This window comes from Strix uralensis, chromosome 1, assembly GCF_047716275.1.
Source record: "Strix uralensis isolate ZFMK-TIS-50842 chromosome 1, bStrUra1, whole genome shotgun sequence".
Taxonomy (NCBI): domain Eukaryota; kingdom Metazoa; phylum Chordata; class Aves; order Strigiformes; family Strigidae; genus Strix; species Strix uralensis.
Genome location: NC_133972.1, coordinates 24,344,163 through 24,362,424, shown reverse-complemented (window position 1 = coordinate 24,362,424; position 18,262 = coordinate 24,344,163). Strand labels below are relative to the sequence as shown.

At 36.1% G+C, this 18,262-nt stretch overlaps 1 protein-coding gene across 2 annotated transcripts in view; it reads left to right on the top strand.

Annotated features, from left to right (window-relative positions):
- NEK11 (NIMA related kinase 11) overlaps nucleotides 1-18,262 on the top strand; it is a 123,303-nt gene that overhangs the window by 17,113 nt on the left and 87,928 nt on the right. For both annotated transcript variants that reach the window (XM_074860117.1, XM_074860127.1), the window contains exons 4-7: nucleotides 5,156-5,321; nucleotides 10,432-10,550; nucleotides 16,554-16,618; nucleotides 17,121-17,247. In XM_074860117.1, coding sequence (XP_074716218.1) covers nucleotides 5,156-5,321; nucleotides 10,432-10,550; nucleotides 16,554-16,618; nucleotides 17,121-17,247 — 477 coding nt within the window. The remainder of the gene's footprint in view (nucleotides 1-5,155; nucleotides 5,322-10,431; nucleotides 10,551-16,553; nucleotides 16,619-17,120; nucleotides 17,248-18,262) is intronic.

Genomic DNA, 18,262 nt, shown 5'->3' with positions numbered 1-18,262 from the left:
TTCCCTAACAGATAGATGAATGTCTTTAAATTGTCAGAGCATGCTGATACTGGTGCTCCAAATATAATGGATAAGATGTAAAGAATGATTATTTGAATTTTTGTTACTAAGCTGTAAACTGCAGGAAAGCCAGTCACTGACACCAGGTGGAGAAATCTGATAAGATTATTAGTAACAGGGTAGCTGTATGTATGATGGGTAAGGATTAGGTGAAAGTTACAATGGAACTAGAAGACCAACCAAAGTGAGGGAAGTAGATTCCAGGCAATAGGGAGCCATGTGAAATCAGTAAAGTATCCTAATTGCAAATAAAATCTGGATGTGCAGAAGTGCAAAGGTGAGTGGTCTGAAAGGAAACGTGAAGAAACTCTAACCTCTGACAGCAGGCAAGTTACTTTACCTGAGCAGTACGTCATGTGCACAGTGGAATGTCAAATCAAAGGGATCCTATAATATCCAGATGTAAACTGTACAGAAAGGACAGTTTAAATTGGCGATAGGCAGGACTATGTATCAACAATTATATTTCAGTAATAAAATATTTTCAGTGTGGAAGTTACCAACAGAAATCTAAAATTATTATTTTAGAATTATGTCGCTGGCTGTAACATGTAAATCTCATCAACTGTGCGATACTCCGACTGTGAGGAGCAGTAATGATGGGTGACTTCATCTTGTCTGCATGCACATGGTGTCCTTGTTACTGAATTTCCCAAACAGTTTTAATACCGTGGAGGCTGTTGTGCAGACAGGACTTGTGCATGAGGGTTGTCACCTCTTCTTCATTTTGGTCTCCATTTGTAGAACCATACCTTCTCTGTTTGCCTTTTGATAAATAGAATTTAAGACATCATTAATTAGCAGGCACTCCTTTAATTTTATTGTTGATGACCAATTTCAGATCCAATTACAGAGCCAGTATGAGGTGATACATAAGAGGTAGTCATACAAAGGTTAGTGTGGATAGAAATACAATAGGCAGCTATGGGTTATGCCACAACTCTCCATATTGATGACTCAGAAATATAAACTAAATGGAATGATAAGTTCCCAGCTTTCCATGATGGTTACCTGCTAGCAGGTCTTGCTAATCTCAGAGGCTGCAAATAACTGAAAAACTGCCTGTGTAAAATGAAGTTTCTGTTTAATTAAAAACTTCAGATTTTGATCATGTATTCCTAGAGCACACCTCCTCTGTGGTAGTTTATTAGACCTATTTATTCTTGACATTAAAAGAGTTATATTTATTTTACTTCATTATCAGCAAGCAAATGTACCTAGTCAATAATTCATGTTGCAGTTTACTCAATAAACGGAGTGCATTTTTAGAAAGGCTGTCTTCTTTTAAGAATTACATCTGATCCAATAAACCAAATTATATAATAATAAAGTATGTCATCAATGTAAACAAATACCAGATGGGTTGTAAAACATTTAATTTTAGATCAGTGCAAATAGACTGAGATAAACACTGCTGTGGCATATTGTCAGTCACTAGTAAAGCTCAAAAAGGGATTCCCACTGCTTGTCCATATCCTGGAGGATTCCACCTTTGTGCTTGTATTTCTCTTGTTTTAAGTCTTGCTCTATTAATCCCCATTTGCTCTATGTTATTGCGCTTTCAGACATGGTGTGCTGGCCTGGCTGGGATTCAAAGTGTGACAATGCAGGCCAGCAAGGTTTTGCTGATGAAAGCCAGAAGGTGTTCCCAAGAAAGGTCTGTGAGCCTGCCGAGGTGTGAGCACTGCAGAGGCAGGGCAGCTGCTTTCTGGATTCTGGGGAGTGGGTTTATCTCTCATGTTATTTTCCCACCCTGAGGGGAAGTATGCTGTTACCTGTACCAGACCCAGCTTCCTCCCAGGTGGATGTAAATAGTAACAGTCAGAGCTTTTTACTCCTAAGATGCAAAGGTATTCACTACAAGACTCTCAGTTGTGGTCAGTTCAAGATCAAATTCAAAGTGTCTTTGTGTTATTAAATTGCAAGGCTAGGTTTTTTTCCACACAGTTAAAATCCGGAAGCCGTTGTTCTGTATTTAAGTTTAAGATATCTGCTAGCACTTCTATAACAAAGTTTTCTAGTGGTGTGTTCACTGACATTTTATCTTATCTTTAGGGAGATGGTTTAGTGGTGGACATAGCAGTGTTAAGTTTGCAGTTGGACTCGATGATCTTAAAGGTCTTTTCCAATGTAAACGATTGTCTGATTTTATGATCTGCTTATGTGTCTGTATTCTAAATTAAGTGGAATTTATAATAATAACTAAATTTAAATTAGTACATCTCTTTTAGCATTATATCAAAAGGGGAAGTTTTAATTATTGTATTTGGAGGGCATCCACATTTTAGTGATTTTACCTCTTTTCTGTATGTGTCACCTAAATCTATGATTTCTTAGTTCATGCAATAAATTTATGATTTCTTAGTTCATGCAAATAGTTTTGGACCTTTTAAATCCTGCTTAATACTTGAGCCTAAGTGACAGAAAACATAGGAGCAGGTCTTACAAAAAAAATAGACTTTCAGATGGGCATGTATACTCCAGATGGAGTCTTGACAAAAATCTTAACAGAAGAGTCTATTCCCAATATCCATAATAAATGTTCATGTCACATGCTTCAGAAGGTTTGTTTAAAATACTTTGTGTTACCTAACTATGTTTCTAAACTGTTCAATGAATGCAGATTTTTAGCAGATGATACACAAGTACTATGGCTGAATTATGAGCAATGGTAACTTACTATTTATTATAAGCCAATGTTAAAATGCATGTTGGATCACAAAAACACTTTGTCTCCGAAGTGTAGAGCTAGATTCTCTTGGTAGAGGGGAAATGCAGTTGGGATTGTTTAGCTAAGAAAAGTTTGTTGTTTTCTTATGATGACTAACCTTTTTTTTTTTTTTTTTGATGGGCAGAAAGACTGTCAGTTTATGGATCTCTCAGCCTATTTGACAGCATCAGGAATGCCAAATTTGAATTATCTTAGGAGTCCTGTACATCACAGAAAGTGCCCATTTTAGCTGCCTGTTTGGGTAGAAGTTACTTGAGTAAATACTGAAATGGAGTAGAGTGAATTTAAGCACTCTTTAAGTGGTTTATGTATTGAAAAGTATAGTTAATTTATACAGATGAATTCCTGGCTGAAGACTTTTAGCTTCATTGTTTTTCTTCTAAAGTTATCAGAAAAGAGCCACATTAGATCCAGAGACTTGTACATTTTCTCTGTGAGATTTCTGAGACTCTGACATAACTTCTTTGCCAATACTTAATCAATATAGAGCTTTTTAAGTATGCATTTTAAATTTTTAAGTGTATTTACTAAAGTAGATATCAAAAGCTTTGCAGAAAGTATGAAGTCTAGTTATTTTCTTCATATTAAATGCAATAAAATCAAACCTTATCTACATACAGAAACATTATACACATATACCAGTGGTGTGCAGATATGCTTAATCTTGATTGCATGACAAGTTTTCTTTCTAGACGCAAATGACTTCCAACTCTGGATATGAATTAGCATCGTGTAGCAGAAAACCAATACCTTATTTCCAGAAAGTACGTTTTCCTGATTTCTTATTCTGGGAATTAATTTAAATAAGAAAAACACCTGTCTTGTTGTCTGACAGCTGATGACAGCAACAAAATCACTGAGTGACTAAGATGACAAGCTATCCCTACATATCAACACATCAGGCTTTTATTGCTGTCTTGGGTATACAAGAAACTTGTACTAAGTGGTGTTTAACAAGGACTCATTCTGTTTGTCAGTTCTGTGACACGATCTATATGAAAGAGGGAGTAATGTCCCCATGTCAACTGAAGATGAGAAGATTGCAGTAGGTATTACCTGTCTGCGTAGTATGAAGCTTGTCTGTAGAGATGCAGACAAATCAAATGGCATGTTTTTGTCACACTGCCAGATGGGAATTAGGCAAGTTTATGTAAAAATTCATGCATTGTTAGTCAGAAACTGATGGTTGAGATTTAGGAAGAAATTTTCTTGTGAAGAAATACAGCTTTTTTCCTTAGATCACATGAATTACTGTAGTTTTATCGCTACCATGTTTGACTACTGTGACTTTACAACCATGCAGTATTGAATGGGGAAATTACTAAAAGCACTGTGAAGGCATCCCTTCAGTGTGTAACTTACCTTCCATGTATTCAAAAGTTTTTGGAAATTCATCACTTTGTTTCAGTAAAATACTGTGATATTCTCTAATAGTCTCAAATGTCCCCTTCAGACATAGACCGATGATGAATTCTTCAGTGGCTGGTAAAGTAGATGGAAATGGCACGCCTTTGTGTGATGTATGCCTTTTTAAAAACATGTCATCAGGAAGATCTCAGCAAAATATGCTTCCTCATTGTGCCCTGCGCTAAGGTTTTTTTTCCAGGACAAGTTGACAGTAAACTCCCCAACTCCAGGTTCTGTATAAAGCTAAGTCTGAACTACAAATTTTCATATGTCACATGTTAAAATTGAGGAATATGAAAAATGCCTTTGTTTTTTCAGCCTTTTTCAGGGGATTTAGGGTCTCCCCAAACAAATGTTAAATACTGAAAATTTAGAGTTCATTGAAACAGTAGAATTAAGTTTCAGCCACAAATCCAGATTTTCACTTTTCGCTTAGGTGAAGGGCAGACTGATCTTTAGAAAAAAATCAGCATCCTGAGTTTATCACTAGAAAAACAGTCACAGAAATACAACTCTCTCTGTGATTTATCTCATGCCTTCATGGATAGACTTTGGCAGGAGCAGCAAAACCAAACAGTTTATTTCTGCTCCTTATTTCATGTATGAATCTTGAGCATATGCTCTGAGTGGGTTTGAAATAGCTTAGATTTGATTTTTTATTTATGTTTATTATTATGCGCTAATCCATAGCACTAAAAACATGTCTTAAAGAAAACAGTGCAGTATGGAATTAGTGGGAAAAATACTTCAAAATAGTATTTTTTAAATGTTGCTTAATCACTAGCATATTTATTTGCATTTTAATGCATTCTCTTTGTTTATCCATATTTGCCTCATCATTTCATGTTGCCAAATACTTGATTAATGTTATTATTTTGCATTTTAAGAAATTATGATGGGTTTTTGAGCATTATATGATTTTATATTTTCTGGTTGTTTTTTTTTTTTTTTCTCTAGAAAGGTTCTAAAGGAAATATCTGTTGGAGACCTAAAGCCTAATGAAACAGTTGAAGCAAATCTGGAAGCACAACTACTCTCCAAATTAGACCATCCAGCCATTGTCAAATTTTATGCAAGCTTTGTGGAGCGAGATAGTTTCTGCATCATCACTGAATACTGTGAGGTGAGACTTGTAGATTACTTTGAAGAAATTTGACAGAATGTGTGGCTTAAAGTAGAGTCTTAAAAGCCCAGCCCAGTTTTTTTAATGTTTTAGTTTGAATTTACTCTTTATTTATTACTCGTGGTATCACCTGCTCCTTGTTAGGAATATTTCAAATAAGCAATGTTACCTGCTCATGCGAGACTCATAGCTCATAGACAAACAAACCAGGAGAGGAAATAGCTAATTTTAAATACAAGTTCATTTCATTCACTATAATCAGTATTACAAGAAAGACTTAAATGCAGACACATTACCTGATCTGTGGGTGAACTCAGAAAGGTTGTACCACATATGCACGATTGATAGGTAAGAGAGGATGAGATTGGGAGTACCAGGTCATGGTATGAAATCTGATACAAACGAGGAAGGGAAAACTCACTTTTGATTTGGAGGTGATTGCAAGAAGCGTAAGCCTGATCATATGGGTGATGAGTTTGGTAGCAGCATTGACTTTATGAAGTGAAGAATAATGTGAGTCAAAGACCACATGTAGTGAATACAACAAATATTAAAGCAGGATATACTACAATATAGTTACCAGGTTTTTTGGCTCCAGCATTTGGTTTAAAAGCATATTGCTGAAATATGTCTTAAGGCTTTAAAATAAGAATTTAAACATTTTTAAGCCAGCTTTTTATGAGTTTATATGAAACAAGAGCCTACTTTGTATTAAATATAGATGTGATCTTTTAAAAAAATAATGTCATACATACAGTGATCTTTTTATGAAACTGTGAAGCAGACTCTTCAGTTGTGCTCTGCTAGACATTTGAAATGCCTTGGAAGCTAATGACCTTGGACTACTGGGTTAGCTGTCCACAAATCAGACTTGTTTAACCAATTACATTTCTTCAAGCCTTTGTGTGAGTAATTAAAGAAATACTAGTTCTGCAAGTCATTACTGCCTTAGAAGCTTTCTTTGACAGTTAAATGCCTGTTTATTGCTGGGATTTTAAAAAATTAAATCCGGAATGTTCAATTCTGTCATGCAATCTGAATAATTGTTCACTCATTATTTTAACACCCATGCAGAAGCTCTTTGTGTCATTCTCTGAATGTCTGACAGCTGGGGCTTGATGGAAATTTGGTATTGCCAAGTCTCTGGAAATCCAGAGCTCAGAACTGAAGGATTATTCAAACTGCCCAGATATTCCTGCACACTAAGATTCATTTTTCTCTACTAGTGGTAGAAAGTGGCCCAACACCAGATCAGTTAAACCTATAGGAATAAAGGAGCCTCTTTCAGCAGCATTATAGTGCTGAACTAGTGGCTTTGGTCCACTTCTTTTTTCTCTCTCATTTTTCTTTTTTTCATCTGGAATAAAGTTTTAAAAATCTGGAATAAAGAATTAAAAAAAAGCATTATAGCAATCACCAGAGTAATTACAAGCTGGTGCAGCACTCCTTGGAAATTTTTTTATTCAGGCAATGTAACCTACCCTGCATGAAATGTTTTGGTGTGGAGTTACCCTAGGATCTAGGAGTCATATACTCAAATACATGAGAATGTATTAGAGCAAGGCAAATGAAGAAAGAGGAAATGAATGCATTGGTTATGTGGATGAATCTTTTCAGTTTTGAGTCTGCTAGGTCAGGCCAACAGTTGGTCCTCTAGGATGTGCTTCTGACTTTTTCCAAAAGGATGCACTATGTAGTATCATTGCACTGAAGCAATTACGATGTATTTAATCAAATGTTCAGACAAGAAAAGTATAAAGCAAAGTTTCACACAGTGCTTTAAAGTTTATTTTCTGTTTAGTGTGTGTATTTCCAGAAGGTATACTTCTATAGATATTTACTTATCTATAACCTGCCTTTGCATGTGGTGGGATTTGGATCTCTCTACCTAAAAGATGCCTGTTTAAATCGCACATAAATTGAGAAAGAGAAAAATGTATTGCTACCTGATCCTTGTTTGGAAAGGAATGTTAGTACATTCAGTTTCTCGTGCATGGAATAATTACCAGATTGGCAGTAATTGGTACTCTTGAGCAGACTCAAAACAAAGAATAAACATTAAGTTGGCATGAAAACCGAACTATCCTCTGAGCTTCATTCTGTTTTCTCCAACATACTGTGACTTATTCTTTAGCCACAGTACTTTGTTCATTCTTGCATGAGTAGCATAGAGTGAGGCTCGAATGCAGCTGCCCCGTGCTATACCTGTCCTGTGAACAAAAGAGAACATTGGTCTCCATTGCTCAGCTTGACGTCTTTTATTATAACTGGATTAATTCAAAATTATAGAAAAGAAGTATGTGTGTTCTGTTTTGATCCTCTTGTGGAGCTTCTTTGGCAGTTTTCCTGAATCAGAATCTTACAGGCAATATAAACATTGTCAGATAAGTCAGATTTCAAACAAAAATGCCTTCAAGAACCTTGGATTGAATTTTGTAACATAAATTGGACTTCAATAAAATACAGTTTTTACAAAGTAGTTACTTTAAAAGTTCCATCATTTTAATACAGCATAAATCAGAACTAGTTGCACTTTCCTATAAACAATTATTTCTGTCTCTTCGCTGTGGTCTCAGCTGTGATGCGATACATATGCTAAGGAAATCTGAGCAAAAGGAATAACTAAAGCAATTAGTGCCTGTTCATGTTATGAGCTCTAGATGCTAAGCTGTTCTAAGTAAGTTACTGGTGTGTTTGATACTCTTGCTATTTAAAATAGAAACTGCAGCTTGGAAATTCCCTATGTACTTAAGTTGTTAAATTCCTTATGAACTTCATTATACTGACTTTCCAAAATGCAAAATTGGGTTAACAAACTTCTTCAGAGTTTCATGGCAGCAGTATTTCAGCAAATCTTTTATGATGTGTTTTTGTTTTCCTTTTTGAGACACAAAATCAAGGTTAAATTAGTTGTAGGACATTGAGACCTGTCTTGTCTACATGAAGGTAAAAGGTTATACAGTTACTTGAGGTCACATGTAGTGCTTTATTTGACTGCTTTTTTTCTGCATAGACCTTTAGAAGGAAATGTCCCCCAACTTAAGAGAATATTCACTAGCCTAACTCTGTAGGTCCTACACTTTCCTTTGCATTTTTCATGGCAATGAGTGATTGTGAGAGGGGACGCACTGGGACAGGGAGAAACGGTCACTGGAGCCTGATACACTTCATCTATCCTCACCTGGATAGTACATAGTCCCTTATGGCCAGTAGCCAGCTGACACATGTTTGAGCAGCCCCTGACTCTTGGGCTATTGCTACAGTTGGCTCTGGGTGGTCTGGGGCAGCCGTTTGGAATAGGTGAGTCATTATTTTTGAGTTGTGCGAGTAGGCTCAGAGACAGCCCATCTGGTTGCCATGCAGCCGAGTATCCAGCAACACTTTTTCTTTTTTTGTCCTCCGCTCTGCTGCAAGCAACCAGGGGGAAGCTGTTGAACATTTGGAGTTGCTAAGGGGAAGCAGCTGCTGAGAGCTCCAGGTTCCCAGAAGAGCTTTGCTCTGGGCTGCAGCAGGAGGCAGATGGAGAGCTGAAGCCATATTCCCTTCCCTAGTGAATGAGATGATTCAGACATTTCAATTAAAAAAATTGCAGGACATTGTCAGGGAACACATTGTTGATATATGACAAAACTTATTTCCTTTTTTTTCCACACACTCACTTGAATGTTGTAACTTAGAACCTCAGGGACCACAGAAATTACTGTAAATTCATGTCAAAGTACATGACAGAAATGATGGATCTGCAAGGACAGAACCTGCTTATTTTGTAGCAGCAGTATGAAGCACTGTGGTGTGGGGAACAGAAAATCAAGAAAAGACATTATAAAATGTTGAGAGTCAACAGTGCAGAGGAGGGTTGATGATGGGAAATAGTGGTACAAGTACCGTTGTACGGGTTAAACCACGGCACATAAAACTTCTGATTTTATGCAGAATGTATAATGTAAAAGTAATGATTTATGCAGAATAAGCTGTCCTGATGTAAGGTAGTTAGTTACTAGAGTATAGTGAGACTCACAGTCCCTTTGCTCTGGGGTTAGTTACCTCAACAGAGTGCTTGCCACTAATGTGCATTTTTGTAGACAAAATCCACTTATTTTATAAACTGGATAAACAACCAACTGACAACCATCTGTCTTTTTTTTAGCAAAATGAACAGTTTTCATATAAGCCTCCTCAAAAACCTCTTTCATCATACTGTTGTTCAACTGATTTTTCCAAATGTCTGGCTTACAGTTCTGAAGTAGTCTTTTTCTGTATGTATTTTCTGGTTTATTTTCACTGCCTACTGAGTGTCATAGTGCTCCATTTCTAGTGTTACTTCAAGATCAATTGTAGTTTTAATGAAGTATTTACAATAACACATGCTGCAGATTCTTGAAGCTTTAATTCTGCTTTGTTTCTGGCAAAAGTGAGTTTGGAAGAGGGACAAAGTATCATAATTAAAGAGACTGTATTTTAATTCTTAAGAGAACAGCATGGTTTCTTTGATATTGACATGGTTGTTTCAGCATAATAAATGAGAGTTGTCTTTAGACTGTGCAATGCCAGACAAGTGGAAATGCTTTTGTCAAATTTATGAACTTATTTGGAGCAATCGGGGCAGATTTTTTTTACTTGATTTAAGTGTCTACATATTAGCCAGTCAATGTAGGCCCTCATCATAAATCTTTGCAGAGAAACAGCATTTCTACAATGTGATCCATCCCTTCCTGAGGTAGACAGCTAGATGGCATAGATAATTGGACTATAGAGGTGCCTGTTCCTTTGTGTTAACTATAAAGGGAGTTTAAGGTAACAACTCAGACACACATGTCTAAAGTTGGGTGATATGAAGCGGGAACATTTGAAAACTTTGACGATATTGTGTAATACTAAGAGAAAACTGACCTACTTTCTATGCAGCCAGACTGCTTGATCTCATTTTGATGTTCAGTTGTGTATGCTTTTGGTGCTGTGAGAGTTCAGAATTCATGTGCAAACATTAATTTTACAGACTATGTGGTAGGAATCCTGAAGGTCTGAGAAAGCGGAGTCCTATACTTTGATGAAAGAGAAGACATTTTAAAAACTTGTTTTAAATGTACAAATATGTTGTGGTATTTTTCAGGGTGGAGATCTAGACTTTAAAATTCAAGAGTACAAAGAATCTGGGAAGATATTCACTCAAAGACAAATAATAGACTGGTTTATACAGTTGTTACTTGGAGTCAACTATATGCATGAAAGGTACAGTCATTTAATATGAGAGCATTTAGCTTGGGAGGGGGGCGAGTAGACTTACTGACTAGTTGCAGATGTTCAAACAAAAACAAAATTGTATGGATTGTCTTGTATTGTTACAAAGTCCTGTTCACCAAACTGCTGTAGTATATGTTGTATACCTAAACCGTAATTAATCATCTATCCTGCAAGAACATTGTGTATTATATCTTTTAGCAGCACGGTGGTAGATGTCTTTCAGCATTAGACATACTTTTTGGAAGAGCCAAGTGAAAAATTCAGCGCAACAGAAATAGTTCAATATTGTTAGAAGGAAATGGATTAAAAGGTTAAAACAAAATCAGCTTTTTCAAGGGAAGTCAACTAGGACCCCTTGCAAATATGTGAAGAATCCAATATAAATGCTTGATGTACTCCCACTAAAGTCATTGAAGTTACATACAAACATTCCTTGAAAACAGGCATCACTTTTACCTGCACATCAAAGATTAACCTAAAAAATTACTGCAGGTCATCCAGACAGTGATGTGTGATTACACTTGGTTTGAGCAGGGGTAGATACAAATGAATACCTATCTCGTCATCTCCATGGGTGTAGTTCTTGCCTGCAATGTGATTTAGGCAGGCTGACTTCAGCGGTTCAAACAGTTCCCTTGTTACCAGTGTAGCGGATATGTGCGTGAGCCCTGCCTGGTCACTTCCTGCGTCATCCAGTGCTGTCACCTTTGAGGTAGGTGGGACTATTTAGCATGGTGTGAGGGAGACCGAGGGCTGTGATGAGTCAGGAGCAGAAGGCCCAGCATGCTGCCACCCACACTGAGAGCTGAAGGAACGGCCAAGCAAACGGGAATACCAGGTCTTTTCCTAGCAGCTTTTCAGAAAAAGTGAGCCAGTCGAAGTTAACTTGGCTTTCAGCATGTTCTCCTTTTTTCTGTCTCCTCCCTGTTGCTTTTGCCTATTGGCAGCTCTGAAATGTCATGTTAATGAACAAGACAGAGAATCCTTTCTAAAGAACATTGTAGCCCAAAAGTCCAAGATTTTTCATCCTGCCAAGCTGAACTATTCGGACTATTATTCCTATTGAATTTTTAGAAATAAGAATGGCATTGCTGTAAGGACTGTCTTGACAGAGGCTAAGGATGTTTGTCTGTAATCACCTGCATGTTTGGGGCAGATGAGCTAATCTGCCTAAAATAATGGCCTAAATTATTAATGCAGTCAGGGGGAGAAGATGTTTATGTTTGAAGAGTAGGTTACACCCAGAATCTGGAGATGAGAATTCAGTCTGTTTCAAGCTGAATGTGAACTAGAATACATGGTCTTCCATCCTGCATGAGTACTCGGGGGGAAAAAAAGATTTTGGTGAAACACCAAATTGATGTAGCTCTTTCAAATATCTTTCACAGCAGGACTTGGGCCAAATTTGGTTGCCTGAGCTTGAGTTGCAACAGAGCAGTAGGTAGAGATAAGTCACCTGTCACCAAGAACAACCATTTCTGAGTTGAGCTGAAGTTAAGTATGTGAGATACATTTGACCTAAACTGATAGATGCCTAATGAGCTTTTGCACCTACAGTGTCAGACTGTAGAGGGAAAAGGGCAGAGTGAATTGCCGGCCAGGATGCAAGAGCATTTTGGTTCCTAAATGTCAATTTATCTGGGGCTTGTACATGAAGTGCCACCCCCACAGACTGCGGTGATGGGAGCACAGCAAAGAGACCTCACTTGGATTGCTGTGCTCTTCAGCATTCACCTCAGGCCAAAAGGACAGAAGGAAATGGAAATAAAAATCCTGACCATGTAACTAAACTAGCAGTGTGGGTTGGTTTTTTTTTCCTTCCTCAAACTCCAATTTAACACTTTATCATTAAAAGTTTTGGTAATTGGGGAAGTCCACTTTTAGTAAAATCCTTTTTGTAATGTATGTGTTTAGAGGATGCATTGTGCAGACTAATGCAGAATAATAACAACATTGCATTTGGACTAGATGATCATTGGTGGTCCCTTCCAACTGAACTATTCCATTCTATTGTGTAAGTTATTCTTTTTGTCTTTCATTTTCTGTATTTCCTCATGCCTCTTTAAACTCTTGTTTTCCCATACATCCCTTTTGTCTACTCTCTATTTTTCTCATCTTCTCCTTGTTCTCAAATAAATCTTTAGAAAAAAAAATCTTATAAATAAACTTTCTTTCGTAAATATGTATATTAAATTACTGGGTTTCCTGAAAAGTTGTTTAATTCTCCAGTGAAAGGAGCAATTTGATTTTTCCAAACAGTATTTCATTTTCTCTCTTTGAATCATAGCTATTTAATAGCACCTCTCCAGACACGTACAAATGACTTGACAGTTTTATTTTTATTTGCATTTCCTGTATTGTGTTATGTGTTCTTTGACTGTATGCACATTAGAAAATGTAATCTTTATTTTATTAGTTTAGAGCCAAACAATAGCTTAAATGGAAAAGGTTAGGCTTAAAACAATTTAAAACTACTTGTGGAAAATAATTTGAATTACTGAAACATAATAACAGCCCTCTGTTTATATATAGAGGAGTCATACATAATTTCTTTTCTACTGATATGAAAAAAAGCTGTAATATATGTTTGAACTATGTTCTAATGCAAAGAAAACTTTTCCTTAGAATTATAACCTTGAAGTGTTCGTTACCTGTGGGTTGGACTTCCTTGTGCCATTCTTTAGAAAATCCAGCTGCTGTGGATGGGAGTTTTTATTCCAGAGAAGCAAAAATTACTATTTCTGGTTTTAGGCATAGACTATTCATTTGGTTGTCCTTCCTGCACAGCTTTAGTTGAACTTCTGCACTTTCTGAAAACTCTTATGCTTGAAACGTATTTTAAAATAGGACTTTTTCGCTGCCTCCAATTTTTTTTTTTTTTCATGTGATAATAAAAATTATACAGATTAGACATTCTTGTCTTTTACTTATGCTTCATAAATCCCAAAGGAGGCATGAATATCTTGTGGTCATTATGCTATCTACTGGCTATTTTGCATAATTGGAAGGATTTTTTTAATTTTAAACTTGAAAGCTAAATTATCTCGAATTAAATAGTCAGTCCTCATCTGTCATTGATATAACCAGAGAGAGAAATAAAGGAGAGGCAACATAGTTCAGTGGTCTTATCTAGATAGAGACAGTTAGCATGAAACCATCATCTTGACTCTCTGGCACACTTGTAGCCCATCGCACAATCAGTGCACAAAATGGATACCGCAGCAATCAGGCAGTGAGGGCATTGATTCATTTCACTGCAATTTGTATAAAGCTGACCATTACATTATCCATCACTTTATGAAGAGTGTGCCAACACAGAGATTTTTATACTGTTTATGCAAACAAATCTGTTGCTTTCAATCTACAGGATAGCAGGCTTTGCCCAAGTACTTTATCTGGATTCATGTTGTCTTCCCTAGTACAGGATTCAGACTTACCCAGAACCTCTTCTCTAAATAGTTCTTCAGAAAGAGAAAAGAGAAATTAGTTGTTGAATATTTCACAGCAGTAAACTCCTTCAGCTTCAATCAGCTTCACTTGCTGGTGTGTTGCAGAGAAAGCTTTATTCAAGGAGGCTGCCCACTGCTCAGTGCTTCATGCTGCTTTTTTATGACTATGAGACAGCAAGGAGGTACTCTATAGAACATAGGTATGAATATATTTATAGCTCAAATCCTGAAACTACCCCTAAGTGTTAATTTCTACCCAAAATATCAAAAACCACTTTACTGACTGTCGAGTTAGATTAAGTTTTGCTGGAGCCCAGTTAATTCATGTTACCTTTATAGGTCTGTCTCTTGCTATAACAAAAAGTCACACTCTTTCTTAAACTGCATTTACAGTGCGGGGTCAATATTTATTTCTTACTAGAATTAAAGTGGTTCTTTTAGTTAAGGTTTCAGCTTGTAAATTCTTTATCTTCTTATATATCCTGGCAAAATAAGGTGGCTTGCATCGAGAGACATCATCATAGGAAGTTCCAAGTATTTCTTAGTCATATTAATATATAAAAACGTCTTATAATTATTGGTAATGCAAATAATGTGCATAACATTTTCATCAGTAAGTTGCAAGCTTATATTAGCATTACATTCCAATTCGAACTAATGTGATCCAAACATCTTATCTTCATCATCTTTTCAAATAATATGCTCCTGAAAGCTTTCTGGATAGTTTTTAGACTTCAAGATACCTGTTATTCAAATCACAGTTATCCAGGAAGGTTTTAGGTTCAAAGAATCCGTGGTTATATTTCTACAAATTAATAATAATTAAAAAAAGGTTAAAACCCACCAATGCTCAACAACAATATGCAAGAAAAATCTAACTCAGTGAAGTCAAGTTCTTTCAAAGGCTCTGTGTGATGAATAGTAAGGAAAGGCTTTATGAATCTAAATTAATAGTATAAGATTTATATAAAACTATGTGTATATGTAGGCTTATGAAATAATAATGAGTATCACCTTAGCTTATTTTCCTTACTGATGTAATTATGATGAGTGTACATGTATTGCTCAAGAAAGCTGTCAAATAGAGAACAAATTATTTATAAACATCAGTGGAGGCATGCTGAATAAAACTTTAATTTTTTCCAATGTGCAAACCTTTCTCTGCAAGCATTACTTTTAGGACAAAAACTGGAAAAATTGCCTTAAGAAACATAAAGAACTCTTTTCTTTATGTCCTATAAAACTGGAAATGTTTCTTTTTCATGCTCAGTTTACGTGCATGCTACAATGTCTTCTAGTAGTTACTTTTCACATTTTTTTCCTGTTTGTGAACTGAGTATATTGAATTTAATAATTTTTTTCCTTCTTGCAAAAATTATTTTCAAATGAGTTGTGGACTAAATTGCTTATTTAAATTGTGCTGTAGAATACATATTTTCTAGACTTAATATGGAAACTATTTTGAAAATAATTTCAGTATCTCAATGCATATGACTTTAATAATTCAATGAATCTTGAGGATTGCTCAAGAACAATTAAAATCTATTACTATATTTGCTTTTCCTGCCTACATCTCAAGAATCTTAGAGCATCAGTTGCTTTCTTTACTTGTTCTAAATGGCTGAATGACTACAGTATTTGTATTAGCAAATATAGCTTCTGTAGCCAGTAGGTGCCAAACGCTATTCTAACTTCCTCCTGAGCAGAACTGGTAACTAATACTGTGTATTATCAAGCTTTTTAAAAGTGGATGAGTTCTAGTTTAGATGAGGTTGTAGGGAAGCCTTTTGGAAGCGTTATTAACAAAAAATAATTAAGAACATGTTTTGTATACTGTAGAGATATTTTATTTTCCTAAGGGGCTGGAGAATTACTGTCACAGATTAAGATTTCAAGAAATTGAGAAGGTGCTGTTTGTGTGTAGCGTATGATGTTGTTTCAGTCTTTGATGGAAAAATAAGTTTGTTAAAGCTAGTTGTTCTTTTTCTTTTCCTTTTGATCTCTTTCTTTGTAAAATTATTTTATCTTCCACATCATTACTGTAAAAATTTGAACTACTAGCCCGGTCTATATACATATGTGTCTTTCAAGCAATACATTTTCTCTGAAGGAGAGTTCCCTGAGCTTTGAGAATCTCTTATTGCTGTTTTTCTCATCCCTTATTCTATTGTGAGACATCTCATTCTCCTGGCAGAAAATAAGATGTAATGCTTTTAAGAAGAGTCAGATAGGAAGACTTGCTTTTCTCCCTTCCTCTGCAGCTCATGTTAAGCCTGTATCTGTGTTCTCAAGCTGGGATCTCTGGGTGCATTTTTATTATCCTGGCTGCTTAGGCTCTCATCCTGCATGTGGATATCTGTGAGTGTACCTCTGTGTTTATATGAAACTCCTTAATATTATCGTCTGTGCATTGTCAGGGTTAGACTGTAGCAGTGGTGGGCTGGCCTTCCTAACAAGGAGTGAAGTTAATCACTTGAGATACTTGATACGTGACTGTGAATGCTTCCAGTCGGATGACGTTGAATTTCCTATTATATTCCAGGAGGATACTTCACAGAGATTTGAAAGCCAAGAATATATTTTTGAAAAATAATCTTCTTAAAATTGGTGAGATTTCCATACTTTTTAAAGATATATTTTAGTATGATAGAACAGTGCAACAGACATCTTGTCAATAAGGAAATTCAAATAAATTCATGTCTGTTATATCATTTTGATATGTGGTCAAACATTTATTTGACAGTCAGACACAGGAACAGGGGCCCAGAAAGTCAGTGAAATCTCCAGCCTTGAGGGTGCTCCAAGCTCAGCTGGAACTGGACCTGTGCAGCTTCATGTAACTTTGAAGTTGGCCTTGCTTTGAGCCAGGGGTTTGAATCAGGTGACCTTGTGAGGCCTCCTCAAACCTACATCATTCTATAGTTCTGTGATCTTGTGGTGACTTTATTTTGAAGAATTGCAGAAAATTGTTTTTTCCATATTTTAAAATACTGGCATATTTTTTCTTGACATACAGTCATTGTCTCATGTCTAACAATAAACACAAAGAGTTTATATGAACAAATACAGATTTATATGAATAGATTATTGTTTCTGTTGTTACTTTTAGGGGACTTTGGAGTTTCCCGTCTTTTGATCGGTTCATGTGATCTGGCAACTACATTTACTGGGACACCATACTACATGAGTCCAGAAGCACTGAAGCACCAGGGATATAACACAAAATCTGACATTTGGTGAGTAGTCGGCATGCTAGTTCAGTTGGATTAGGCATTTATTTTCTAGGTCAGTATTTGACATTATTTAGGAACAACTTTTTTTTTTTTTAATGGCTCTCTCAATAGGGTGCTCAAACTACTCCACTAAAACTATTCCAGGACATTTGTATCATACGTTGCAATTTTCAGGTTTGCTCTTTTTGTTACGAAGCATGTAGTTTGCTATTATTTTGGGTTATCTAGGACTTCAAAGGAGAGTAAGATTTAGGTCTGGTCTCTGCCATGACACAGGATGTTTGTAGACCAAGTTCAGGATTTGCTAGGAAGTGGGGAAATCCTTTTCCTTCTGATATTGCAATAGATGAAATAGTTTCTGTGAAACTTCCAAGCAGATGAGGAAAGACTGATTCGTGGCTGAGAGGGAAGCAGAAGGACCTTCTTAGGAATTGAGTTGAAAAACATTGGCAAATGTGAAAAGGAAGAAGGTACTTGGAAGGGGAGCTGAAAATGAGAATGACTGGAGTGTTAGGACAGAAGCAAAAAGGCACTCTGTTTTAGAAAAGGCTTAAAGGTAGAAAGAAAAGTGTCAGTTTTGTACTTAGATGACACAAATTCCTGAGATCAAGACTTTTAAGGTGATGATTAGAGAATCAAGTTGAGAAGCTGAGATCTGTTGAAAGACTTTAGGAAACCTTTAGATGTGCAGGTATTCTTACAAGGTAGGATGAAGAATGATTTTTCGGAATGGGGAAAATATCTGGCTTGTTTGTATGTGTGTCCTAAAACATCTTGTGTTTGATAGTTAAAATTATTCTGTTTTTTAATTCTGTCATAGTATTTGTATATAAAATGGACTTTGTTTCTTCTCTTAAGAGGTTGCGGTTTTTTGTTTGGTTTGTTGGTTTTGGTTTTGTTTTTTTTTTTTTTTCGGTAGGTATACATATCTTAAGGCTCCTTTTTAACGAATATTTCAAATAAGGAAATTTTTTTTGTAAAACATTTGGCCACTGGAATGCAGTTTGTGTACTTGATA